The sequence below is a fragment of the Nymphaea colorata genome, chromosome 9 (assembly GCF_008831285.2).
Source record: "Nymphaea colorata isolate Beijing-Zhang1983 chromosome 9, ASM883128v2, whole genome shotgun sequence".
In the NCBI taxonomy this organism is placed as follows: domain Eukaryota; kingdom Viridiplantae; phylum Streptophyta; class Magnoliopsida; order Nymphaeales; family Nymphaeaceae; genus Nymphaea; species Nymphaea colorata.
In genome coordinates this window covers 3,662,215-3,679,233 of record NC_045146.1, presented here as the reverse complement: position 1 = coordinate 3,679,233, position 17,019 = coordinate 3,662,215, and the positions used below count along the sequence as shown (strand labels likewise).

The 17,019-nt window shown below is 39.0% G+C and overlaps 1 protein-coding gene and 1 long non-coding RNA gene across 4 annotated transcripts; both read left to right on the top strand.

The window, feature by feature from the left end:
* Positions 1-6,729: 6,729 nt before the first annotated feature.
* On the top strand, positions 6,730-11,124 carry LOC116261385 (tubby-like F-box protein 1). Of its 3 annotated transcripts, none has more exons than XM_031640124.2 (5): positions 6,730-7,340; positions 8,742-8,829; positions 9,118-9,247; positions 9,857-10,437; positions 10,606-10,742. In XM_031640124.2, coding segments are annotated over exons 1-5 (1,218 nt in total). In that variant the 5' UTR covers positions 6,730-6,923; the 3' UTR covers positions 10,608-10,742. The 3 variants fall into 3 exon arrangements, with proteins under 3 accessions (XP_031495984.1, XP_031495983.1, XP_031495982.1); XM_031640123.2 differs by lacking the exon at positions 10,606-10,742 and adding an exon at positions 10,839-11,124 and having other exon boundaries at positions 6,731-7,340; XM_031640122.2 differs by lacking the exon at positions 10,606-10,742 and having other exon boundaries at positions 6,732-7,340; positions 9,857-10,604.
* A 2,893-nt stretch (positions 11,125-14,017) lies between these two features.
* LOC116259788 (uncharacterized) lies at positions 14,018-16,570 on the top strand. Its single transcript, XR_004173973.2, has 4 exons — positions 14,018-14,080; positions 14,465-14,617; positions 15,188-15,262; positions 16,477-16,570. It is a non-coding gene; the product is annotated as an uncharacterized LOC116259788 (long non-coding RNA).
* The last annotated feature ends 449 nt before the right edge of the window (positions 16,571-17,019 follow it).

Genomic DNA, 17,019 nt, shown 5'->3' with positions numbered 1-17,019 from the left:
AAGCCTCGGCAGGGGGATGGGCCATCGGCAAATACCCGCTACCTGGCCCAACTCGGGTCTGGGCCTAAAAAAAAGGGCACTGGGCCGGCCCGATCAATTATCGGGCTGGTTTGGGTGGGCCCAATTATATTTTAAATATATATTTTATTAATTTATATATATAATTATAATATTTTATTACGATTAATTATATTTATATATTATTTTATATTAAAAATATATATTTTAATTTAATCAGGCTGAACCCAGGTTTTAAGTGTCGGTCCGAGGCCCAGGTCGGGTCGGGTCGGCCCGAGCCCGATGCCCAGGCTTATACGTCAAAACTATGCCTACATATTTTAAGGTGGTGGGGCACATTACCTAAGTTGAAGGATGCGCCGTTGCCATTGTTAATGCTGATGCATAATAGAACTCTCTGAAGGTATAGAAAATTAATGAGAGGCCATACGGCCTCTTTTCTCGGGATTGTAGTTCCAAAACCTAGTTGGGCATTGTTAGAAATAACTTTCCTACCTTATAAATTTCAATTTCTTTGTTCTATTTGTCGTCGGTGTGTAGAGATCTTGGTATCCTTCTTACAATGTGTACGCTCCTTTCTTTTCTCAAAGCTGATGTTTCTATTGTTATTTTGGCAGTTCCATGTCATTTCACCGATATTGTCACTATTAGTAAAGTGACTGCTGGCAACTACAGTCCTCTTGCTTCAAAATTTGAAATTGAGAATGATGCTTCGTTCACCAGTGTTTTTTTTTCTTAGTTGTTTGCATAGTTGAAATGGTTGATTATATGGGACTTTCATGCTTTGTGGGAGGATTTTGTATTTTGGTAATTATATTGAGACAAGGGTTGACGGTGCATAATTTTGTGGGTGGAAAAAGTTGTCCCACCGAGTGAAATATTTTCAAATTAAAACTCACTAGAAATGCTAACGGTAAAAGATTTTCACCTCTTATCAAAGATCTCCTCTTCAAATATATACTTAGAGCCTCAAGGGGTCATAGCGTAGCTAGTCGGACTAGGAGCCTACAATGGACAAGTCTCTAGCTTGATTCTAATGTGTACTATGTCTCTGCATCTTATAAAGTGATGGAGGATCGTACTTAAGTTAAATGGTGCACGAGTGCTGTTGCTGACATCGCTGTAGCCCAGGACCCTCTAAGTAAGGAAAATTTGGAGCCTTCATGTTTCTTTTGCAGGTAATGGGTTGTTAATTTTTTGCTCACCTGGATATCTAGACAAACTTTCACTGTCTTTTCTTTTTCAATTTTAATCTGCATTCAAGAACAAGTGATTTAATTTCCTTGCCCCCACTACACAAGCCATTTCATCTAAGCCTAGCATCAGGCTGGCCCGGCCTGACCTGACCCGATAAAGGTTGGGCTCAGGCTGGCTTGATGCCCAAAAATCGAGTTTGGGCCCAGCCGAATACCCGACATCCAAGTTTGGGCTTGGGCCCAGCCTTTTTAAAATAAAAAAAATAAATAAATAATAAAATTTTTTAAATATAATATTTTAATAATAAAATGTATCAATATTAAATAAAAATAATATTTAAAAAATAAATCAAGCCCCATCGGATGGGCCTAAGTCAGTTTTTTGGGGCTCGAACTCAGGCTGGCTCGGGTGTAGGGTACCCATCGCTATCCGGGCCAGATGCCTAGGCCTAATTTCATCATATGTACTTACCTTTTCGCACTAATCTAAGTCAGTCGTTGGCATGCAGTCAAATTTATAGATGAACGATTAGTCGTATGCTTTGATTCTACACACTTCAATTGCAAGCACCAAGACACGAAGATGGTGTCCAATACAAGACTGTTCTCTTGCGCAAGTTGCCCACTCTAGCGACATTGTTCTTCATTCCTTCTCTTTTACCTTTTCCAATTTTTTTAGTTTTTTAATAAGAGATAATGAACGATTTCTCTCCACTTTTTAAGATTTTACGTTTAAAAGATGGGAAGGAAAATTCACATGTCTATTATCGGCCCTTTAAAAGGCTACGCCAACTGAACCAAACGTTGGGTTGGTGGGTTGGTGTTCAAGAGAGTCATACCGTAATGGTCCAATTCCAATGATGGAGAGTGTAACCTGTCAAGTGTAAGAACAGAGGCTATTGGTCCTAACCCAAGTAAGCCTGGGTAATTGGGTTACTTGGTACTTAGCTCGATCGAGTCCGAGCCCGAAAAAGCTGGCCTGATATACGTGGTACCCGGTTCGATTGGGCCCAGGTTCAGGCCTGATAATATATCAGGCCGACTCGATTTTTTTTTAAATAATAATATAATATTTTATTATTAAAAATATATTTTACATTCAATAATATATTTCTAGCTTATCACATGTTATGCGACATAATATATAACCTGCTTGGTATTTAAGGGGCACTAAATTGTGACAAACTAAATTATGTGGTGAGGAACTAATATATAAACAAACTAAATTTATTTGGTTACGTATGGACAACTGCCCACACAAGCCTACATTTAGCTCAGCCACTCACTCAACCATGCCTTTTTCTTTCTTTTTTGAGGGAGGAATAGTTGTCGTGGAACTCAAACACTAGAAACCTCATCGACAACCACAATACCATTTTTGTGCAAACCGAGGCATGGCTGGTAATCTATATTTTTTTTTACTGTAATAAAAATATAGTTTTTAATCGCTTTGTAGTTTGTATTAGAAAATCCCATTTAAAAAACAGCAAATTATATTAAAATGAGTATAGGGTTGCAAACCAATGTAAAGCGGAATCAACCGAATATATTTAGAGTTTCAGATCAAGGAGCAAGGCAAGGCTGCATTGTTTATTTGAGGCCATGAAAATGGCACATGCCCGCACGCAACAAATTGCCGGCGGATAACATGGCCTGCCACTAAGAGAGGATGGATAATTTGTCCAGAAATGAATTTGCCGGGCATGGGTTAGAGACAGGTTTCATGAATTAGGTTCGTAAACTTTGTCTTGTGGGATAATTTTTTAGAGAAAAAGAAGGAACCAGAGAATATATGCTTTGGGTACAAGCAAAGGTTGTATTAAACAATTCAAAATGAAGTTTTTCTTCGTTTCCTCGCATTTCAACGTCAATATTAAGATTGCAAATGAATCTCTCTTCTTTTTTTCTCTCTCTCCATCAATATTAAGATTGCAAATGAATCTCTCTTCTTTTTTTTTTTCTCTCTCTCCCTTGCTTTTTGGCCCGCACCTGAAAAAAATCCTAGCTCCACCCCTGATCATGGGGATGGAGAATGCAAATGAATCTCTCCCTCTCTCTCTCTTGCTTTTTGGGTACGCTCTGGTCCTCTGTTTATTCACTCTCTTCCCACCCCTCTTATTTCGTTTTATTGTACAGTTGTTTTGTATATTTCGTCATTTTATTTTTGTTTTTGCAGTTTGTTCTTGTAGTTAGGGGACGTCTTGTCCTCAAATTTTGTTATGTATTTTCACTTTTTCCACTCTCTTTCTCTCTCTCTTTCTATATATATATATATATATATGATGAATATCTGGTTCTCAACTTCTTCACTCCATTGTAGTTTGAAAGTTACATATTTAAATATTAGATACTTTATTTGCGTGTGCAGATAGGCCTACATCAAACGTTTATTTACAAATTGAAAATTCAATAAGAAGAAGTTTTTGTACATTTTCTAAGTTTGACAAGTTTAACACATTCATTTGCAAAATGATCGAGTTTAAGCTAAGTGAATGGCGATGTGGCTATCCAAAGTCATCACCTAGCTCATTAAGGAGAGTGGTCGTGGAAGCTGCCCGCCCAAGGAGCTAATGTGTTTATGAATACTGATTCAATAAATAATGTGTTTTAACTTACATCAATTTCTTGTTCTTGTTGTTCACATTTTGACATTAAAAGAGCTACTAATTTTTTTATGATTGCAAAGCACATTTAAGATTTAAAAAATATCACTTAAAGTAGGATCGAATCACTTTTAACATTATATATAGGGTTAGATTGCACCCAAAAAAATTGTCTTTGCAACGAGCAAGGATGTCAGTGGATTCAATTCGAATTATATATATCTCTAATCGCATATGCTTTTCAGATATTCACATATTCATATTCGAAACCAAATTCTGATTTGGATATCCCAATTTTTAATGGAATCTAGCATATTTTCAAAATGTAAGAAAATTGCATATAAAATATTTATTTAGAAATAAATCCAATCTGAATTAGACTCCAATAAGGTATTTATGTATATCTAAATCTGAATCCAATCGAATTCATATCTTAAATCTAAATCCGACCTGATTTCTTAAACAGATTTTTTTTTTTTCTTATCATGCACTTTCCATCTATCTTGGTCATGGGCAAATCAGTGAGTAGAAGATAGGTTTTTTTTTTTTCATATTCTTTCACAACTAATGGAGCACATTTTAACAAGCTACAAAGCATATAAGTAAATTATTTTTGAATCACCTACCAGATGTGAATATATATATATATATACTAGTATTAATACACCAAATCCCATCAGAATTCCAAAATTAAGCATGCTTAAGTGATACTGTGATGAAATGATCTTTTGAAAAGTTGTCGTGTTGTTCGAAAGTTAAGCATGCTCGAGTCTGCTGCTTTTCTCTTAACCTGCACATCTTTTGCCTTTTCCATGCACGAATTAGTAAGAGATAGGGGCCTCCACGTTCAGCTCTTCAATAATGGAGGAAGAGGCATCCGATGGTTCAATTTTTATGGTGTAAACTAATCAACTCAAGAATGTAGCTTACAAGTTATTCGTTATTAATGAAAAGCTTGATTGTTTGTTCTTTTAAGGTGCAATTGCACATCTTTTATTCAATATATATCGCAACACATCCATTCTCAATGCTAGCGAGCATCTATTTAATTGTTTAACTTGACATGAACATACAGAAAAAAAAATCCTTAGAAGGTGTTTGCTAAGAGAACAATGTGTTTCTTAAAACCCATGTCCCAAAACATGTGAACTGAGTGTAACACACTGCTTTTAAAAAGTTAGTCTTGTATTGAAGATTATGAAAAAATTTTAAGGGTTCATACGGGACTAATTAAGTGATTGATTGTCTTGATTCATAGTCTTTTTAATATTAGAGCCGAAAATGCTCGTGGCAGGTAAGATCCAATAAACCAAAAGTCCGAGTCCGATGTGAGAGAGGCTGAGTCATTACACCATTATAAATGTTTTTGTTAGATCCAACGAGATGCTAGAGATAATCACATCATGTTTCTCGCAACAAAAACATGTTAGTTCCATGAACACGTATTCTAAAAAACGTATTCCAAGAACATGATATTCTTCTTATCAAACACCCTCTTAGTGAAGCTGGATTTGGGGTTCAATAAGAGATGAAGAAATGCTTAGTGATTAGACTCTTCGATCTCCTTAGACTCGAAAGTCTAAAGTCCAACCTACTGGCTATTTCAAATCAAAGTGAAGAGAGGCTGTCTTCAAACTTTGGTTGGTAGGGAAAATAGTGGTTAGCTTTTTTCCTTGAACAAGAGAACAATATATGGTTATCTTGTAGTACATGTAACATTATCTAACTTTGTAGATTGTATAGGCTATCTGGTATGGATAACTTAGTCTAGCTAATGTTTATTTCTAAATGATTTAAGGGTATGGAATAAGATCTTTGGTCAAAGGATCAACTTAATCTAGCTAATGTCTTTTTCTAAATTATCAAGTGTATGGAATCAAATTTTTAGCCAAAGGATTCATATAAAAGATATGGTATGAATAAATTAGTAAAGTGTATCTCTCCTGTTGTTTGAAGTTGCATGTCCTTGTTGGCTGCAACTTGCATGTGTGCAAATTGTCCGTTTAAGTTTTGAATAAAATAAAACTCTCATTGAGATGCCTTGAGTCTTTTAGGCCTGCTTCTTGTTTGACGGGATTACATATTGGTAGCTTAAACTAGAAAACTGAATGCTGACTCAGGCTATCTAGAGCCACCTACTTTAGCCATTTCCATATATCAAGTAAAAAAAAAAAGGAGAAAGAGATGATGGGTACTCTATCATGATGGTTTTGTGTAACTTTTAACCATTCCCACCTCATTTCTAAGGTCATTTTATCAAAAGCTGCCAACGGCTCTTGAACGTTCGAAAAATCGACTATTTCGTTTTATTATATATTTTAAAATATTTAGTAAATTTTGAAAATATTTATTGGAAGAAGATTAAAAGTTTAATTATAATAAAAGGATATTTAAGTTTTTCATATTGTAAAAAATACACCATAAATTTTGCACCGTTAAGGGCAAACAATGTCTCGTGAATTAACCTTAAGTATCAGTTAAGTTCTTTCAAGGAAGACAAATTTCAGATTCATTAGTTTGTATTAGCCTCCTGACTTAGGGTTAATTATATTAAATTAGTTGGTTTTTATTATGTCTAAAATAATTAGTGTGAATATATTAACTTGAAATATTTTTTCAAGGAAAAAACTTAGTTGTATTAAATTGTCGTTTTCTTACTAATTTAACGATTTAATCCGTTAGAAATATCCTTATGAAATTTTTAATTAACCACCGAGAAACTTAGGTGTGTTTTGGATGATAACGAAAGGCTAAGTGAGTTTTCAGTCATTTACAAAACCGCTGGTGGTGTTTATGAAAAACTCCTTTAATTTTTAAAGTGGAACACGTAAACCTCCCGATACGAGACGGACGATAAGAAGTGCGTATGCGAGACGGTGATGATAGAAACGGACGTCGGGGGCAAAGGTGGCGCCCTTGTCTCCCCACCCTTCCTTGTCCATCCGACATGGTGATGATGGTGATGGCATGATGATGTTGATGACCATAAGATCATCACACACCATCTCCCTCCCCCTCTCCCCCATCCCCCACTCCAGTCTTCTGCTGCTCCTTTAAATGGCTGTATAATCTAATCAGTTTCGGGGAGGAAAGGAAATTGAAGAAAATGTCACTGAGGAGAAGCCTGGCGAGGATCGGATCTCTGGGAAGGAGCTTCTCCAGGAAGGGGAAGACCGTCCCTTTCCTGATTCTGAGGTCGGAGCAAGGGGGTTTGAGAAACAGAGGCAAGGAGAGGGATGAAGGGGAGGAGGAGGAGTTGTTGGAGGGGGGAGAAGGGTTCTGGGAGGGGGAGGAGGAGGAAGAGGAGGAGGGAGGGGAAGGGGTGAGGACATGGGGGAGGCTGCTGCCGGAGCTTCTGGTGGATATCATACAGAGGGTGGAGGCGAGGGACGACGCCTGGCCTGTGAGGCGGAACGTGGTGGCCTGCGCAGCCGTTTGCAGGAGGTGGAGGGAGGTCACTAGAGCACTGGTCAGGCCCCCCAAGGATTGCGGCATCATAACCTTTCCTTTCTCGCTCAAGCAGGTCAAACTCTCTCTCTCTCTCTCTCTCTCTCTCTCTCTGCTTTTAGGAGCCGATTCAGCCTTTTCATTATGTGTTTCCGAGATCTACGGGATTCTTCCCTTTTATAGTTTGTTCCATCCTTTTGCAATTTGTTCGGGATCGCAAATGGATATGGTTCTCTTTCCCTCAATTTTTCTTGTTAAAGCTGCCGCATATGATGATTTGTTATAAAACAGTGGACAATTTTCGTCTTGCTGAGGCGGATTATGTTTCGTGTGGTTTGCTTGGGAATTTTTCTGGCTGTGATTGTGATGGAGATTCTGAGGTAAACAATAACCAGAACTCTTAAACCAATTCACTTTGATTTGAAGCTGGATGCAGAGGATAAAACTTTTCGGCTTTGTCTTTGCAAAATTGTTGCGTATAAGTAGAAACACAGGAAGAAAAATGGCACCTGAACCATCGGGTTGGTACTTATGTCCTTCTCTTATACAATGTGTAAGAAGCGTCTTTTCTTTACTACTATGGATATGAACTCAATGACTCCTAAAAAGAGATAATAAATGATGGAAAAGGAAAAATTATAGATCTTTGGTTGATGGAGTGGGCGTTTTCCAACTCTATGAGCAGAATTCGGTGCGAGAAGTGCGCCGAGTGGCACTCATTTTGCAAATAGAAAAAAAAAACGAGGTGAGGTGTCAGTCATCGCCGGAGTCAAGGTGTAAACTGAAGCCTCAGTAATTATCGGAGAGATACAAAACGAAGTACTGTTGGAAAATCACAAAAATAACGCCAAATGCCAATAAGTCCAATAACATGGTGTGCCACCAAGTAAGAGATACGCGACGTTTCCCTGTTTTGGAAGCCAGTGGATTTTCTTGATACTATGTGGTGTGTAGAGAGTGCTTCTTCAGGCTATGTGCATTTTTTTTTTCATCTAACTTATCATTAAAGTTGGTTTTCATTCCTATTTCTTTATCTCAGAACCTGCTACGCAACTGTAGATTAATCAAGCCTGCACATTTCACTTTAAGAGTAGCTCCCGTTGTCATACCTTGGTTTTAAGAGGTCAAGCTAATGATTAGTCTTGGAACACCATTGTCTGTTACTCTCCATCTGCAGGTAGTTATTGAAATATACAAGGGCCTCCATCCATCTTGTCTTCCTTGTTCTTAGTGTTGTACATTGATGTTTGATCGTAGCATCATTTTTCTCCAAAAAGTATTCATCCATATGCGGATCTGAGGAATCTTTGTTTATACATTGCATAAAAAATAGTATTGCCTATCGTAGCATGGCCCCCTACTTCAGAGGATTGGCTTGTTATATCTCTTGTTTAAGTTAATCATTCAACACTTCGCATTCATCCTTGAAGTTAACCAAAAAAGGAATTTGCTTACGTTTTATATTATGTTTATGCAGCCAGGACCTCGGGAACTTCCCCTCCAATGTTATATAAAGAGGAACAGGAAAACTTCAACGTTTTATCTTTATCTTGGCTTGTCACAAAGTAAGTTGCTTTTACTAGTCCTGCATATTCTATGTCTTACTTCGGACATCTTTTAGGAGTCTTAGCTGTTGGTTTTCATATTAGAAAATAAGATAATTAGTAAAAAGAAAGGTTTTCTATTTCATCCTGTTACATTTCCTTTTCCTTTTTGTTTCAATCTTTTATTGGTATGTGCATGGCTTTGCTGGCTCAATTTCTTTTTCAGGAGCTCTATTTTCTTCCAGCCTCCAGCATATAGAAGTTAGGCCATATGATTTCTCTCACCTGTGCTTGTTTAATTTCCTGCAGCCTCCATGGAGAAAGGTAAATTCCTCATGGCAGCTCGACGGTACAGGCATGGTGCTCATAGTGAATACATTATTTCTCTTGATTCTGAAGACTTATCACAAGGCAGCAGTGCATATGTTGGAAAACTGAGGTAAACTGCAAGTTCAGTTCAATCTAAAAGAAATGACTGTTGAAACTGTTGTAGCCTAAGACCACAGGCATGAAATAACCTTGCGCTGTAAAATTACTCTGACTTGGCATCCTATTTTATCCGGCTATAGCATCTACAGAGAAGAACTGATATGGTTCTTTGTTGGGGTTGGGAGATGTTTATATCCAAAGGCTTATGAGGTCCTCTTATGTTCACCTCAACGAAACATGTTCAGACAGGAATACTATGATCTCCTGGACCTTGTGATGCATTTGAAACAATATATTTTCCTTCACGTAGATTTGAATTTTAACATTGCATCTTTTGTTTATTAGTTGTGCATCAATTTTGTAATCTTGATTTGAGAGTTGATTTAAAGATAACTTTTAATTGTCGGGGCAAAATATTACTGTGTTTCAGTTTATAGGCTTTTGCTGTTCAGGGATTTTTGTTTTCAGTTTGTATGCTTTTGTGCTTGATTTTATAATCTTTGTTTCATCAATAATGAAATTCAAGATCAAGAGCAGGATTGTTAGAAATAGTTAATTTCTCTAGTTGTCAAAATGTCGATTGAGAAATTGTCTTAACGTAATTTTCTATGTTTTGCAGCTCTGATTTCCTAGGGACGAATTTCACTATATATGATAGCCGTCAGCCGTACACTGGTGCTCGCCCTTCAGGCTGTAAGACCAGCCGTAGGTTTGCTCCAAAGCAAGTCTGTCCACGTGTTCCTGATGTAAATTATGAGATTGGGCAGGTCTCATATAAGTTCAACTTGTTAAAATCAAGAGGACCAAGGAGAATGCACTGCAATCTTCGCTGTCCTTCTCCATTAGAGACATCGGGTAGTACTACCCATGCAAAGGATAGGAGTACGTGGCATGAAGCATCTACTTCAACTTCAACCTCAGGAAACGTAATCCTCAAAAACAAAGCCCCAAGGTGGCATGAGCATCTACAATGTTGGTGTTTGAATTTTCATGGGCGTGTTACAGTTGCTTCTGTAAAGAATTTTCAGCTTGTAGCAACTGTTGATCCGAGCCAGCCTGGGGCAATCGGAGATGATGAGTTGGTCCTCCTCCAATTTGGCAAAGTAGGGGATGACATGTTCACCATGGATTACCGGCAACCACTCTCTGCCTTCCAAGCTTTTGCCATCTGTCTGACCAGTTTCGGCACAAAATTTGCTTGTGAGTGATAACTATCTCTATTCATTTTGTGTTTTACAGTGGCCATAAGTAATAGTTGTGATGTAGATGGCAATAGTTTGTTGCAGTAAAAGTGTTCTTTCCTTGTTGAACAATATGAAGGTTGTTTGTATATGTATTAGCAATGATGCATTATAGTTGGTTATGCAGGAGTATGTCATCTTTCTGGTAGTCTTCCTCTCTTTCTCATGGCAGCCCACATGGTGTCTTGCTTTTTGAATGGATACTAGGGGATTGATTCCCCTTTATTCAATTAATCTGAAGTTATCGATAATTGACTTGCATAATTGTGTTGATCAGTTGCAGTGCAAAGCTTAAAGCTTCCTCCTTTCATTCTGAAGATGTCATTTTCATCTCCTGAATTTTCTGTTCCTGTTGTCCAGATTAGTCTTGTCGCAATCTAGAGACTGAAAGAGTTGCACACGGATGGCTTTATTCTCTGAAAGCAAAGTCCCTCTTGGCGGATGGGAGAATTCAAAGTTCATTTGATTTTGAGAAAAAGTTCGTCGTATCCGACAAGCCTATGCTCCTCTGATTGAAGGGTCGAGGCCTATATTTCAACAGTACAATTATGTTCTGTCACATGGTTGATAGAGCCCTAGGAGCCAGCCTAAGCTTTCATCATCTCTGAAAATCAATAAGAAAAGAACTTTGTGTCTGTTCAGTGTATATTACATGGATTTTCCTGGTATTGCGTTGGGATATGGGTGCAATTGCACCCAAGAAAACCAGTTGACGCGTGGATTTCATAACATGAAACCGCTCGATCTTAAACTCGGTGAACTACCATTTTTGCTAATGTCACAGTTGAAAAATTTCTCGTAGGGTAAGCAGTACTGCCCTTTAGCCAGGAATTTTTTCCTCTTTCCCTGATGTAAACGTGGCACCCGATTAGGTGGATGGTCCGGGAAAGTGGGTTGCAACAAATATGTCCCTTTAACAGATTTCTGGTCCTAGTTTTCCTTTGAAGGAGAGGTGGACAGGTAGAACAGGATGACGAGGCAAAATTTAATAAAGTTTAGGAATAGGAGGAGTTTTGTCTTTGTGGATATCCTGAACTCGAGAGTTCCGACAAGCTCCGGTGCGTTTGATTGACGTGGGTATGCCCCTACCTCCGAGCACTCTATGAAAATGCCTGAATCAGCGGATTTAAGATATTGAGTGGCAAAAATATATTAAATTTAGTGACCAATTCGATGGTGTTGTTTGTCAGTTTTTAAATATTTTTTAATGTTTTGAAAGGAAAATAGGTAGCCAAAAGATTGTCTTATGCCAAATTTGATGAGAATCTTCTAAGTGGTTGATTCCAAAAAGATCAAACGATAAAAATTAAATCCTCAATGTAAAAATCAAGCTTACTTTGCCAGAGTTTAAAATGTCTTTTAAAAGAGAAGAGGGAGAAAGCAGGGAATGAGGTCTTTTTTTTTTTTCTAAAATGAAACCTGTTGTTGCTTTTATATTTACAACTTAATCTTCTGAACTCCTTAAAATCAAATATTTCATATCAAAGCCTAATATAAAAAGGTCTCCTAACTTGCCCTTATTCCACAAACTACAAGTCTTACTGGTCAACATAAGTGCGTGGTCTGATAAGCACATGGTCTCCTATATTAGAGTCGAAATCCCAACTTGCCCATATGCATCGTACATGTAACATGCGGCACTTCTGCCGATAAGGTACTGGCAGATAAATGCCTAAAAATTCTAATATCATCATTTTAAAATAATCTTAAATATATTTTATCTTTTTTTGGTTAAAAATAAAAAAAATAAGCCAACGCAAACCGATACGGACTGAGGTCATCACCCGAGACACCGAGCATTAGATACTGAACGGTACAGATATCAACGATTTTTGGTTTGCTTACGTAAGCAAAACGTCAAAAAAAAAAAAAAAGAAATCCTATCAAAGTAGGAAAAACTGAAATCTTCCGGCCATTCAAACCTTCATCCAATCAAGGCCATCATATGCAATGCATCGGCTGAACATGATTAAATCTACAAATCTGCCAAAGTAGGATCAATAATTTTATTTTATTTCATTTTTGTTGGTGATCCCATCTAAAAGTGCAAAAGGACAGAAGAAATGGGAATGCCTAAGAAAGAAGACAGCAACCCCATGACAGCCGAAAGGGATAGATCACCTCTCCAATCCTCAAATTTTGTGGCCCACCATTAAAGCAAGTCCCCTAAAGAGCATCACAATCAACGTACACAAGGCATTCATTAGGCTTTCCTAATCAGCTCCTGCAGAAATTGTATTATCATCTCCAACCATGCTTAGCAATTTAGGGTTTTCATCAACAACCACTTGCCTGTCAATTTCTTTCTTTCCATTAGACAAATGCATGAGCATAGGCAAATGTGGAGATATCTATCTAAAGTGGGGTGGACCACCATTGATTGATAAAGACATATTTATGTGTGTGAGTGTGTGTGTATATATATATATGGCCTTTAGTACATGCACTACAGTTGACGCAAGGGGTTCGGCATAGCTGGCTAGATGAGCAACTGATAGAAATCATGTTTCCTAGTATGATTTTCATTGGTGTCAACTCTTTACACAAGCCGATGAAAAGAAGGCCCTTCTAGTTTTTTAGTCACTTGAAATTGCTTTAGCTGAATTTTGTGCTCAAAATATTGAAAACTACAATTAAAATCGTCAAAAAATTCAATGTCTACATCGTCTAATAGAAATATTATTACTAATAAATTTTTAGAATTTTGATCTACTGAACGTACTATATACTTTTGTGAGATGATCAAACTAATTTGAAAGAAAGAGAAAAGTCTTTTTCCTTTGTGGATGAGAACTTAGTTTCTATTGAAACTAAGAGGCCAAGGCAGCTCAGCAAACTCAAAGGCCTTATGCAGTAAAATGTTTGCAAACTTAGGGTGGGGTAGGACCTCCAAAGCTTTCGGACAATTTCCAAAGCATGTACTAAAAACCAGCCACCATGGACCTAATTTGATCGCCTACACTGCTTTGGTCATTAGTTTATTGACTAGTGCTCCTTTGGTTTTACAACTATGGGGTTCTGTTTTTACCTTTTCACCTATTGTCCTTGCTTCTACCACTTTTTCTTCTCGCCTTGTTTGTTTGCCCTTCTCCTCCTACCCCTCTCACCCCACACACCCTCCTCCTCTTTGCCCCTTCTTCTTCTGTCAGCCATGTCTAGTGTTTCATCTAAAACTCTTGGTTAATCAATTGTTGGTGGAGGATCTGGGAGGAACGAAATAACCACATCTTCAAAGTCTCAACAGCTTCAGTCACTTATGTTGGCTACATGGTTTGGTTAGAAGTTCACCTTGCACTTTGCATTGGATGATGCTTATCTTCCACCACTATTTAGTCCCCCACCCACCACCACACATCATCCGAAGCCGGTTATAAATGTAATGTGCGACGTTCTTGCAGGTTGGATCGGGTCAGGGTCCAGATCCAGACCCGAACCCCTTTGTCGTGACGAAGCCCGATGGGAGGGCTCCTCCCTCGCCTTTCCCTATTCTCCTTCGTCGTTCTCCTGGTGGTCTCCTGTGCCAGCGCAGAGAAGAAGAAGGGGCAATGGCTGGACCGGCGGCGGCGACGGCAGTGGTAGAGGTGGCCGCGGCGGCAGCGTGGGTGAGCTCTCTCTCTCTCTCTCTCTCTCGCCCTCTCTGTTCGTTTCTTCTCCTCCCTCCCACGCAGCCTCTTCCCCCTTCGTCAGCTTCCCCCTACCGCATGATTTTTTTTCCTCTCCCTCTCTGCTAGAGCTCCCTACTCGTTCCACCCATCTTCTCTTCACCGTCTCTTCCCTTGGCCACTTGATTTTTCCTCCCCTCTACCGTCTTTCCCTTTCAGTCCGAACCCTCCTTTCCTCACTCTCTCTTCTGTCCACCCTTTTTGACAGCACCCTCCCCCTGCCCTCACGTTTCCTACTTGAGTTTTTCTCCCCATTTCCTATTTGTTTTTCCATTTTTCCCCAATCGAGCACTCTTCCTCACTGTTTTCAGCATGGTTTGTTAGGTTTCCAGCTTGGGGAACGTGTTTTTCTCCTCTTAGCAGCGATTAGGCGGTGTTGGTGGTGGCGGCACTGCACGATTGGTGCCGTTGAAGTTTGATTGAACGTTTGAAGGGGGCTGTCGGAGGCGTTACAGCAGTTTGGACACTTGGATTGGGGTGAGCAAGGCCTATTTGAGCTTAGATTCTTGAATTTTATCTATTAAAGCATGTATAATTATTGTTTGAGCATGCTAGAAGGTAGAATTGATAGTTAGGGACGCATGCTAGCGACCTTGCTTTTTGGAAAAAGTGTAGGATGATGGGAGAGAAGAGATGATTCGTGTTTATTATGATCTTTTATGCATGATATTTCGATGCTATAGGGAAGCATGGTAGAGTTAGACGTTGTGGAGAAGCGTAGGACCGCCTTTGGGTAATGCTTGGAGCACCCTTGATGTCGTGGGTGGTATGTGTAGTAGGAAGAGGGTGCACATGTTGGGAAGACACCTCAACTAAAGGAAAGGTTATGAGAAATGCATGAAGAATGGATTGATCGAAGCATCGGGGTTTTGACGTTGGGTGGGAACGACAAGTAGTTGCGTAGTGGCCTATTAGAGGGCTTGTAGGTCGACACTACCTGTCGACACCCTCTTGAGGCGATGACGTATGCCTCAATGATTTTGTTTTGTATTTATTTGGAATGTTAAGGTAACTAGTAGAAGTCTTACATTTTGTTTATGTCTGCAGGTACACCGGGCACATCCCGTCGACCTTGAGTTCGAAGCTCAAGGAATTTTGAGGAGTTTTGTGAGCGTGCCACAAGTATGGTGACATTTCAGGCAAATCCATGCCTGGGCAAATGTGTGATTGTGTGCTCCTAGGATCATGAGATCCTAAGATTGTAACGTGACTTGATTGATTGTCTTATGAATGAGTATATGTATGTTTGTTCATGCTTTGATATACGATATGAATTGTTTTGAAAGATTATTAGTAGTTGTTTTGAAAAGGTTACGCATTTGCATGTGCATGCTAGAATTGATATCTGTTTAGGACAGATGAGGCGGGGTATCGAGTCGAGTATCTCCTCGACCCCAATTATGCATTAGAAAGCATCATAGAATGATAACTGCATAGGACAGCTACGAGTCAATCGCAGATCGAGACTACTCTACGGTTTGGCTAAGTTTTTCAAAGATACAATTGATGTGATAATTGATACGAATGTTGTGTTTTGTTACATATTCATTGTTGTGGGCAATAATGCAAATGAATGGATTAAAGGGTAATTGTACCCATATTGTTTGACGGCTAGCTATGACTGTTAGTGTTATATGTAGACCTCGTGTGGAGGCAACTGGAGGTGTGAATCCACTCATGGAGTGTACCAACCTCATGAGCTAGCCAGTCAGTTTGTGAATGCATTATTCTAATGATAATAATGAATGATTAAGAGATGAGAGGCCAATGGGATGTGGCTGTGTATTTGAGAGACGTCCCGTTCTCGCCACTGGTCTCGCCTGTCGGAGCGCAGGCAGTGCAAGGCCCCAAGGTACTGTTGTGTGTTGTGCTTGGAGCATTGGGCTCCTGCCTTCCCAACCTGGGTGTCCTAGGGAAGGCTGAGTATCTCTCCTTGGACTTCACACATCCATGGATGAGTGCTCTACCACTGCAGCGGATGAAATGGATCCATACTGTTATGGGCCACCACGAGGGTTGTCTCTCGGCTGTATGCCGCCCATGGTGTGCACGTGCCTGTGTTGCACCCACAAGAACTGTTAATTCACTAAACTCAATGAAAATGTAATGTATATGATTGTACGTGACTGATGTGCATGTGATTGATGTGAAAGCATGTGATTGAAACTTTGTACTGTGGCCATTGAGTGGCTTGTACGTGTCATGCTCTGACACGACATGATGATGAATGATTTTGATAATTGTTTTCTGATTTGAGCCCTACCTAAGAGGGTTTGGTATTTTCCTGGTTTGTTGCCATACTGCGAAGGCTAAGCCTTCAGTTGTTTCTTTTTCAGGTTTTGGTAGATCCGGGGCAGCAGGTTGAGCAGATGGCTTCACTCACGTCCTACTGGGGAGGTTTTGGGTTGTGTCTTTTGTAGTGCCGGCGCGTCTTATTTTGGTTTTATTGATGTCTTGTTTTTGTTAGGCATCAATTATATAGTCTGGGGCATTTTTGTTATACATAGATGTGATTTTGTATGAATTGAAATGATTATATAAATGAAAGTTCGCCCCATTGTTTTGAATTGTTTGGCTCATCTCTTTTGAATTGTTGTGTAGTCGCACCTCGATGTTTGATGTTTAGAAAAAAAAAATGTTTGAGTGTCAAAAGGTCGGGGTGTGACAATAAATGTTGTCCTGGGTATGTAATTTCATGTGTCATTTTAATAACGACAAAAAATGTCCATAATTAATACAAAAAAACTTTTTGTAGGGACAAAAAGGAAAATCACAAAAATAAGATTTGAAGATTCGATAAAGGTAAAATTTGTTAGTCGGTATATACATATTGTTATGACCAATATCCCTCTTTAAGCAGTAAAAAATGTTTTTTTTTT

Bases quoted from the DNA above. Each gene is read 5' to 3' on its own strand.
- LOC116261385 (XM_031640122.2), top strand. From the start codon at position 6,924: ATGTCACTGAGGAGAAGCCTGGCGAGGATCGGATCTCTGGGAAGGAGC. The intron at 8,830-9,117 runs GTAAGTTGCTTT...AATTTCCTGCAG, and splicing joins TTATCTTGGCTTGTCACAAA to CCTCCATGGAGAAAGGTAAA. The intron at 9,248-9,856 runs GTAAACTGCAAG...TATGTTTTGCAG, and splicing joins GCATATGTTGGAAAACTGAG to CTCTGATTTCCTAGGGACGA.